The sequence below is a fragment of the Hirundo rustica genome, chromosome 2 (assembly GCF_015227805.2).
Source record: "Hirundo rustica isolate bHirRus1 chromosome 2, bHirRus1.pri.v3, whole genome shotgun sequence".
Classification (NCBI taxonomy): Eukaryota; Metazoa; Chordata; class Aves; order Passeriformes; family Hirundinidae; genus Hirundo; species Hirundo rustica.
This window is the reverse complement of record NC_053451.1, coordinates 83,818,437-83,829,183: the sequence shown is the minus strand read 5'-3', so window position 1 is coordinate 83,829,183 and position 10,747 is coordinate 83,818,437. Positions and strand designations below refer to the sequence as shown.

At 39.9% G+C, this 10,747-nt stretch overlaps 1 protein-coding gene across 1 annotated transcript in view; it reads right to left on the bottom strand.

Moving 5' to 3' along the window:
* Window positions 1-205: 205 nt before the first annotated feature.
* Window positions 206-10,747, bottom strand: part of DHRSX (dehydrogenase/reductase X-linked) — a 166,457-nt gene continuing 155,915 nt past the window's right edge. The window contains exon 7 of the mRNA XM_040090612.2: window positions 206-667. Coding sequence (XP_039946546.1) covers window positions 470-667 — 198 coding nt within the window. The 3' untranslated portion in view covers window positions 206-469. The remainder of the gene's footprint in view (window positions 668-10,747) is intronic.

Here is a 10,747-nt window from a genome sequence, read left to right as displayed (position 1 = left end):
AATGAATGCCAAAATTCTGCATGAGATCAAGCTGATGAAAGTGTCTTAAAGATTAATGAAGCTAAAGGAAATAAAGCTGCAACTTTTAAAACTGATTTAAAAGAGTAACTTATATGTACAAAGGTGGTTTAAGTTCAAAACCTCCCAGCAGAACATGCTTAAGCATTATTTTTGTTGAACAAAACAATGAAAACTCATCTCTGCACATGTTTAAAGATTGTATTTTAATCACGGACTGAAACAGAATGATTTACAAAACTGATGGTTAGATTTAAAACCAACCACTACATCTTTCTGTGGGAATATTTCCCCTACACCCTAGCAGATTAGGGATTCAAGTGAAGAACAGAGCTGTTCACATTTGCCTTTGGAACTGAACAGTGATTTCCAGGATGATGACTCATGCTGCAAGAATTCACCTAAGATGCTTTTCAATGCATTTCATTTACCCAGCTGAAAGTGGCTTCTTCTAGGGAAGCCTGCTGGCTTCATCAGAAATCCCAACCATCTTGCAGCTTTCTGTCCAGAGCCTTCTCTGCAGCTCCTCATCATATGCTAGGTCAGCCGACTTTGTCCTTTCCTCATTGTAAAGGTAGCAGCCACCAGCTCCTTCGACCTCAGGTGATACTGCTGCATAGATGGTTGTAGAGGCTCCTTCCTCTGGGGTCTGCAGAAAGAACAACAAAAAACAAATTCAAGTGAGGTAGGTTGTTGGGGGCTAAGTTTTCCTATAGAATTTTTCCCCCCATAAATTGCTAAGAGACTAAACACTGATGCTTAAAGGGTACTTGACCCACACAAAAGAAGCAGATCACTTAGTTTGGGGGGGAGGGAAAGGCTCAGGGGCTCCAAGAGCTGAGGGTGTTTTCTTCTGCTCGGTTTTGGAGAGGACGGTCGGGCGACTGCTGGCTGGGTGAGGAGTCCACTGCTAACAGAGGGTCCGGTCCTGGGAATTCTATCATCTGCTGGAGCACCCAGGAATTCAGAGCCCCTCACCTGCCCTGCTGGAGCTGGGTCAGCCCCTGTCCAGCCGTCGTGGCTTCTCCAGCACTGCTCACTTTGCCTGCCGGGACACCCCACCATTTCCAACCTTCAGCACCGGAGTTTCTTTCCACTGTTTCGGTTTGGTGCTCTTGGGGTCCCAAGAGATCAGACTGCCCGGGACTTGTGAGACAAAGCCCCTCACGGTTCTTGGTTCTGTTTATTATTATTATTATAACAATAATAATTATTATTATTATTATTATTGCTGTTGTTGTTTGTCCTGTTATATTTACTAATAAAGGACTGTTATTACTTTCACCATAGCTCTGACTGAAAAGCCTCTTTAATCTTCTAAATTATAATAACACGGAGGGAAGGGATTGGAATTCCCCATTCCTAGAGAGTCCCTGCCTCTCTCTAGCAGATACCTGTCTTTCAAACCAAGGCACAGGTACAGCAGAGTAACTGTGATATATGTCCTAAAGTTAATTCATGTTAAAAGATATAAAATGTAATGCAATCTCTATAAGTTTTGTTTTAATCCCGTATGCTAAGAGTTAACTCAGAGGAAAGTAGCTCGGAAAAGGTACAGGAATTTCTCTTGCCTGAAAAGACATGGGAGGGACACGAGATAAAAATGATTGGAATTACCAGAAAGGGAGACCCAAAAATGCCTCTGCCGGAAAGCGTTAGAAAAAGAACAATGACAAAGGAAAAAGGAGATGAGAGCCCGGAGAACCAGATGATTACATCAGATCAATATCTAGACCATCTCCTCCTGAAATTAACATCTCCACACCACACCTGGACCCAACCATTAACGGCATTGTCCTTTCCCGCTGCCCCATTCAAACTCTTAGAACTGGAATATGCATGTTTAATGAAGATGCCTCGGAGGAAGGACCCTCGAAATCCTGAGTTTCTCTCAGCGATCCAGTGTATAAAAAGAGGCTGCTGCAAGCCAGAAATGTGAACTTGGGGGATAACAGACTGGCAGAGTGTGTTATCATTGTTCACCCAGCGCCGACCCCGGGCTCGACACTGTCCTTTTAATTGTGGCTGTCCGAGACTGTCATTTTGTCTCTCAAATAAAATTCCAAATTCTGATTTATCGAATTTGGTCAATCATATTTATTACAGTAATCATATTACCACAATAGGACCTTACCAGTGGCAAACATCTTCCCTAATTTTGCTTTAGACTTCTGGTCCTTATGCAAACCTGAAGCTTGTAATAATAAGAAAGCCACTTATTCAATTGGCAGAGTCCATTTCTTCAACAGCACTATTTTAAGACAGCTTAAAGCCAGAACACATATATGGAAAACTCCAGTCTATTTTTTCAAGAGTTAGTCAGATGGAGCATACAAAATAATTGGTTTAGCTTTCACAGTTAGAGCTAATAAACCCAAAAGCACGCACAAATATTAAAATCCTAGTTTAATTATTCATTTTGCAAGGATGAAAGAGCCTGTGCTCTGCCTTAAGAAGATGAAGGCTCTGTTGTACATGCAATGGGTTCATTGTAACAACAATGTGACATGAGCAAAGAATCATGGAAACCATGACAGCAAATTGAGATTCTGCAGTTCAGTCCAGGCAGGTAAATGAGAGAACTACATTTTAGACACAGCATAATTATCAGGGTTCTGCTCTGACATACATCAAAATGGTGAACGATCTACAATGTCTGCTATACCATGAGTATTAAGTGAAAATTAATAAGTGAATAGCTTAGAGTGATAACTCCTTTCATCCTGAGTATTTGCAAAAATTTTACATTCTGCATTCAGAAAGATCACACAGCTACCACTGAAATTATTTCCATGGCATTTTAATTCAAATTAAAGGACATATTTAAAACAAAATATTTGATATGCTTTGCCTTTATCAGTGATACAATTACGATCAATGCCTGCTTAGATAATAATGTATCATTTTGCAATCCTTGCCGTCATCATCTGAGGCATTAACAGTACTGATGATGCTCAGAGCTTTGTCTGTAGCACCTGACAGGATGTCTTTTCCTGAAGAACTCACTTGATGAATGAGACAGTAGTGAATAGGTTACTCAGTGCCTTATAAAAACTAATAATTCTAAGTAATTTTAAGTTTTTGTTATGTTTGGTTTTTAAAGAAAATTATTCTACTATCATATTCCATCTAAAATCACTTAAAAATGCTCATTTACCTTGGTCCAGTACTCTACTACTACTTCACTTTTCTTTATCCTTAGAAAAATGGTGCTATTCATACCTAGTACATTATGTAAATAACGTAAAGGGCCTGCACAATTTTTGCTCACAGAGTGGCTAATATAATGATCAGTTATGAACAGCAGTATAAAATATCTTGATATTGTAAAGCAGCAGAACAATGATGAACATAAGCTTTCATATTTTATAGGACTTATTCTGGATGACAGAGAAAAAACAGAAGTTTTTTTACATACTCGTGCTCTACTTAAAAACACAGATAAACCATTACTTCATGTGATGGTTCACTGGACTTTATGTTCCTGATTTTAACAGCTCTCCAGCACAAACAGGCATAAATGTCAATATCATGACTCCCAAATCTTAATGACAACAACTCAACACTAAAATGCTTTAGAAAAATTGTCTGTGGGTGGAATTTGTGTGATTGTGCTCTTATGAGCAGGGCTGTCTACATCCTCAGAGACTGGTCTGTATGGATGTTGTTGCAGCATCAGAAATACCACTCTGCCTCTGCTGATTCAGTGGTAAGTTCTCCCAGAATATGCAGATTTTTTCAAGATTTTTACTTTTGACGATATGCCAGTCAAACTTCCCACCAGAGGAGATCTATACCAAGAGAGTGGTCAAACACTGGAGCTGGCTTCCTAGAGGGGTGGTTGGTGTCCCAAGCCTGTTAGTGGCATTTGAGCAATACCTTTAAGGACCTGCTTTATCATGTGGTCAGTCATGAATTGATCACTGCTGCTGTAGGTCCCTTTCAACTGAAACATTCTGTTCTATTCTCTTCTATTGAAAATAGTATCAAATATTTTTAAATAAAGGTTATGCATTAGTTGGAAGTACTTACATGCCCACACTGTCACTTATAAGCACAGGAACACTGAGCACCCATTAAAGTCAGCTTGTGTAACTTTCCATAAGATTTACTTTGTTCCTCCATCCACCATATGTAATATGCTGAGTTGAAAGCTCTGTGCAGAATTCCTATTTAGCTTCTACCACCTATTGCTAGAAGCAATTATCTAAACATACAAGGGAAAAAACCCAACTACACTACATTAAGGAATTAGCCATCACATGCAGTGTTCAAGGCCAGGTTGAATGAAGCTCTGAGCAGCCTAGTCTAGTGGAAGGTCTCTCTTCCCGTGGCAGGGGGGATGGAACTAGCTAGTCTTTAAAGTGTCTTCCAACTCAAGCCATTCTAGGATTCTAGATACTATGGAAATGTGATAAGGAAAACAAATTTTTCAGTGCAACAGAGAGTGAATTTCTTGTGTGTGACTAATGAATTGTCTTATTCCATCTTCTGAGTGCTTAATTAATGATGAAAGTTTTAATTTTCCTTTTCCTTATAATATCTTCATTGTTTTGGCATGTTTTCTGTTTTACTGAAAGTAAAACTGAAACCTTGCACCAGGAGTGCCCTGGGCTTCCTGCTGGGCGATTGACCTATTTGTTTTGAGCAGCTGGAAGTAAAGTGCGTGTTGCAATTCCTTCTCTGGATCTTGTCCATGCCTATTATGGCAGCAACTGCACATCCACACACACAGTTGAGACTCTTTCTGGGAAAGCCTTGGGTCTACTACACACCCAAAAATCACCTGCAACAAACAAAGACACACAGACACACGCAGACATCCTGTCTGTGCACCAGTGCCTGAGGACCTTTTGGGAAGGATGAACTGGCAACAGGCTGCAACCACTGGAGAATTTAATGTATATCCGGTCAAGGAACAGGATGAAGGTTGCCAGCTCTCCATGGAAAAGCTTTTCCATAGCCTTTCTTTTACCGCATGACAGGCCATCAACAGATGAGCAGGAACCACAAAGCCCTTGGAAAACAGCCGCAAACAGGAGACTGCCGTCAAAGCAACACATCTGACCCACCTTTCGATGCTAGTGGCTTTTTAGGAAGGAGAACACCTGATAAAGGACCAGAGAAATCACCAGCCAATGGACAAATATCTTGACCTATAAAACCCCAGGGTGTTTGTAATGATGCTCTAAACAAATATACAAAGAAAAAACCCCAACTACACACCTCATTAAGGAATTAGCCATCATTTGAAGTGTTCAAGGCCAGGTTGGATGGAGCTTGAGCAACCTGGTCTTTAGTGGAAGATGTTTCTTTCCACGGCAGGAGGGTTGGAACTAGATGAATTTTAAAGTCTCTTCCATGAAGTATTATACCAAGAGTTCCAGGTAGACAGGAAGTAACAAAAAGTATTATTCAAATCACAGGGGAGGATTCTCTACACATTGCCAGTGTAAAAAAGCCTTAAAATACAGTAAGACAATAATATTCATATATACAAAACCAGTAACATCTTGTTTATTAATTGACTGAGCTTGTACTAAGAGAAAGGGGATGCCTATAAATTGCACAATGATTCTTCACTCTTCAGTTCCTAACTTATTGGTGCTGATTTTTTTTGATTTGATTTTTGTTTAGAAACTGTTCTATTATTAGTATCCAAGGAACTGTAATGAATGCCTTTGTAATATACAACTAAAACTGATTTCTGCTTAACTTCTTCCTAATGAAATTCTGAACCTGTATTTCTCTTTGCTTGTTATAGTATTGATCACAACTTTTACTTTCTTTTTCAATTAACTATATGTTTGTCTTCAACAGTAAATAAAGGTTTGATTGAAAGTACTCATCTTTGCTCTTAGAGGTATAAGTTGTGGAAGCGGAGAAAAGATAGCAAGTGACCAGCTTATTTAAGCAAAATGTAACCTACATACATAAAATGACATTATTTTGGCACTATCTATTCCCAAAGAAAAAGCCTTTTTCTTTTTACAGAAGCTCTGATATTTCCTCTTTTTTTTTTTTTTCTTTTTTTTTTTTTCCCCCCCTTAAATTTCCATCAATTATAACTCATTGACAAAGAATAATTTTCCCTCAGTATGAAATGGAATATTCTTTTCTAGAAAAACTGGGACAAGTGCTAAGAGGGTTTGTATTTTAGTAATGCTTTTTTAGGACTTGCTAGTTCATGCATTTGGATTAATGCAGTTTTAAGGGACATATAATTTGGTCCATACTAGGTGTTAATTCTTGCAAAGTGTGTTAGCTGCTAACAGTCAGTTCCTACAGCCATGTTGCCACGAAATGTTACATATTTTCCATTTATCTGAAACAGGAGCAACAGCTTAACTCTTTAGAAATCATCTGTCGGCATCAGTTATACATGATGGCTTCGTGGTGCTTTCCATGATAATCAATGTACTCATCCACTTACACCTTCACCTGGATGAGTAGCTCAGGGTCCTGGGCAGACAGTGTGTTATGCCCACCAGAAACCACAGAAAACTGAACAGGGAAAATATTAATAAGGTCCTATAATTCCTTCTTTGTAATCCCTTCATTATCTCACTACCACTTGCAGCAACTCCCAGCAAACAGCGGCAACTGTTCTGTGTCTTAAACACTGTGACAAAGAGCTTGAACGGACAGCATGCATGTACTTCTATTTGTACTGGCCAAAAGAGTTTCCCATATGATTGAAAGAGCAGCAGTGATACAAGCCATGGCATCAGGGGACTTATGACTTCGGAACAGCTTCCCTTCATCCCACTCAATCAGAAAATTGTACTTGATTTGTATTTCATAAATTCAGGATTCTGCCATCTTGAGAGACTATAGGAGAGAAGGCTGGGTGCAGAGGACAGAGAGCAGCTGGCAGAATCACTCACTGACATCACAGCTGAGTCTGAGAAACATGAGCAAGGGGTCAAACTGAGAGATGTCCACACAGGACTGCCTGGTAAGATGGAAGATCACTTAATGCTGAGAAAAAAACATGTTAAAACACATTTATGCCTACAATTTTTGCTGCAAAATACATCAAGTGTTGATGGAATAACCCTCATAGGCAACATTAGGTATACTCTAATCAAAAGTGGACTTACAACCCTGGTCCTAGCTCATGTGCCATTCATTAAATCATGTATCTTCAGTTCATGTGGGAAATCTACTCATGAGATGATGACTTAAATGAGCTTGCAGATGTTTTTTGGTTTGGTTTTCTTTTTGCCACAGGTGTTTATGGTATTTGCTCTGTGGCTTTGCTTTTTAAAATGAGTGAGTTCCATCAGGCTGTTCCTGGAGAGGGAAACAAATTCCCTGGTTCCAGCTAGGAAAGCACTGAACAGGCCATTTTATGGGCATCAGTACTCAGGCACTTTTGCCTATGCTCCTTCACCATTCTCAATGATAATTATTCTGGTAATATTTTTAAAGTGCTGGTATATTATTGATTTCTGTACTGAAAAACTCTGTATATGCAGAGTTTTCTTCTTTTTCTGTCTTCCTTCAGGAAGGACAATGATTGTCTGTGATGCCTGAGCAGTATCATGCATATACACTATAGGGATTAGCAACAACAAAAAGAACATGAAATTACTGTTACTTGGTACAGCAAAGTCTTTCATCTGCTTGGTGGCAGCTAGTTGGAGGGGTGACACCCAGTCACCCTCAATGCACTGCCTGACTCTCGAACAAAGGCAAACAGAGAACATGGAATAGTTCAAAAAAATTTCAGAAACAGACTAGCAGGGACTGTGTTTCCCTGAATATTAAAGCAAACAAGCTTCTGAGAAGCAAATTAGCTCTGTTCTAAGGTGCACTGATTACAATGATCTGTGAACCACTGAATCATTTCAAAGCCAGAGGTCTTGGGAAGATAACCAGGTTACTCTCTGGTGCAAGAGTCCAAGGTGAAATAACAACAGCTGCTTCAGAGCCACAGACTCCAGGTGAAGACAAGAGGCTATGTGCGTTTGGTGTGCATTGTGTAACTTGCACTGTCTAGACTTCCTAACGTGATTGCTGCTTTGAAAATTCCAGACAAAAAGTAATCCATTGAAATACTGAGTGTGGAAACAAAGGCTAGAAAGGAAACCATGATGCAGTTGTATGGACGTGTTCAGCCACCTTTGATCAATAAGGCTGCAGCAGCTGCCTTTATGTCCTGGTGAGACCCGTGTCCAGGACCAACTGTCAGGTCCCTAGGAAGCCAAAGCTGCCAGAGAAGTGTGGCAGCACAGCTTTTCTGCAATCTCTGCCTTCACTCAAAAGCCCTGGTTTCCATCTGTGTTCTCTCTTTCCTTCTATTCTTTCACATGTAGCTTGCTATTGTGCTATTTCTATGTATTTTCTGCCTTAATAATAGAAAGAGATACTTTATTGAATATAACTCTCCCTAGGCATCCAGTCAGCACCACCAAATTAATTTCTCTTCAATCACCAACTTGTGGCAATGAGAATTCTTTAATAAATTCGCTCCATAATAAAATTCTTCAGATTTTGTCTTTGAAAGAAATAGCAGAAATGGCTCATTTAAAGTGTGAAGCCTTTCTCCTGACAATGTTGTGGTCACAGAGAAATAATTTCTTAATCAGAGATATAAATTTATAACAAAAGATGAAACTTTGCTGAATTAGGAACACAAAGCAATTTTCACAATAAGAATGCATCAAAATTTGTAAGGAAAGAAGCTTTATAATCTGAATAATTCATGACTATTCAGGGAAAAAGAGAAGTTTTCCCTGAGCACAAGATACTGAAAGAACAGAAGCAGAGACAGCTGGCACACAGACACAGAGAGTATCAAATCCCAAATCTCCCTTTCTTTTGAAAGCAAATTTTCTGGAAAGACCTTAGAAAACATTCAGGTACACAGAGAGACTGGGAAGTCCCATCTTTACATCAGAACCTTCATAGGTGGCGGGGATGCCTGTAGATAAGGGAAACTATGAAAGAAAGGAACTGTCCTCAAAAGATTGTCAGGGTCAGCCTGTTGCTCAGGGAACAGAAGAAGCAGGCACATGTCCAGGTCCGAATGCCTCATTTCCACGAATCTTTGACGGAGTTGGCGGCAGGAGGTTTTAATTGAGTTTGTTGCAGAGATATGGCTTCTGAGAAATCTGTTTTGCTGAAAAATGGCCAAGTAGCTCTGCTCTGAAGCCATGGGTTGAGTCTTGTTGCAGATTCAAAACATGAGCGAAGTTTTACTGAGGAAGGCAGCTGCCATGACTCTGAACCCCCTTCTTTTAAAGCAGCTACTTCAGGCTAAGCAGGTGTACTGCTTTTGGCTGGGTTAGAGTTAATTTTCTTCACAGTGGCTGGTATAGGGCTGTGTTTTAGATTTGTGCTGAACACAGAGTTGATAATAAATAGATATTTATGTTATTTCTGAGCAGGGCTTACACAGAGCCAAGGCCTTTTCTGCTTTTTACTACCATGTTGGCAAGGAACCAGGGAGTGTGGGAACCAGGTGTGTGCGGGAGATTGGGAGGAATCACAGGTGGGACTGGTGATCCAAGTGACCAAAGAGTTATTCCAAACAATACGACATCATGTTCAGGATAAAAAGTGAATGGAAAAAGATGAGAAGATATTTGAAGTGATAGCAATTGTCTTCCCAAGTCACCATCCTGTGTGAGGGGCCCTGCTCTCCTGGAGATGGCTGTCTGCCCGTGGCAAACAGAGAATCAATTCCTTGTCTTCCTTTGCCTGTGTGCATGGCTTTTGGTTTCCCTATTAAGTTACCTTTATCTCCACCTATGAGTTTTATACCTCTTACCCCTTCTATTCTCTCTGCAATCCCACTGGGTAGGAGTGAGCGAGCTGCTGCCCTGGGGCTTGGTTGCTGGATTGTGGTAAACCACAACAACAAGACATCATGGGTCATGCCAAATAACATGAGATACTTGTGTTCTCAGGCAGCTGAATTAAGCTCCTCTTGGCTGGTCAGCTTTCTGGGCTACACTGAAGAAAATTCCATTGATTTCAAGGAGCAGCTCCAACAGTGAACTCACTTGTATGTATTATAAATAATAGTATAATAAATATTGTAAATAAATAAATAAATAAATAAATAAATAAATAAATAAATAAATATTTGTGTCTTAATTTCGAACTCAATGGCTCTCAGGTTAGAATTGCAATATAGCATTGGTGATGTGAGCAGGACTCTGTGGATCCGTACTCTGCATTTTCTAAGATATTGAATAGAGCACTAAAAGAACAATGTTCTCTTTTAAGCAATTCTGAAATAGAAAAAAGAACCCAACTTTACATGACTGAATTTGAGCAGGGACTTGAAACTTTGGGTCAAAGTCATTAATCATGACTGAGTCCTTTATTCATTTTGTCAAGTGCATTGAGGAATATTACTTTGCCTGGAGGCTGATCCCTAAGCTTGCTCTGTAGCAGACAGCGATATCTTCCAAGTCAGAACTGAGATATCACTGCAGCCACTGAAATCACATTACACTTGTTACCTTGCTCAGCCTGGTAACAGTATGCAAAATCTGACAGATAGGAGCCTGATGCCCCAGACATTGCATAAACATCCAACCAGAGACATTCACTTGCTGGAACATCCAGTCTCTAGGAAATAAGACAGGCAATGATAGGCAGAGAGAGCTGAGAAAGTACATGTACATCACATAATACTGAAGCCTCTTCTGGGGGCATAACCCTCTGTCTCGTTAATGAGTTCTCTGGAAACCAGGTGATGTCCCTGCAGCAA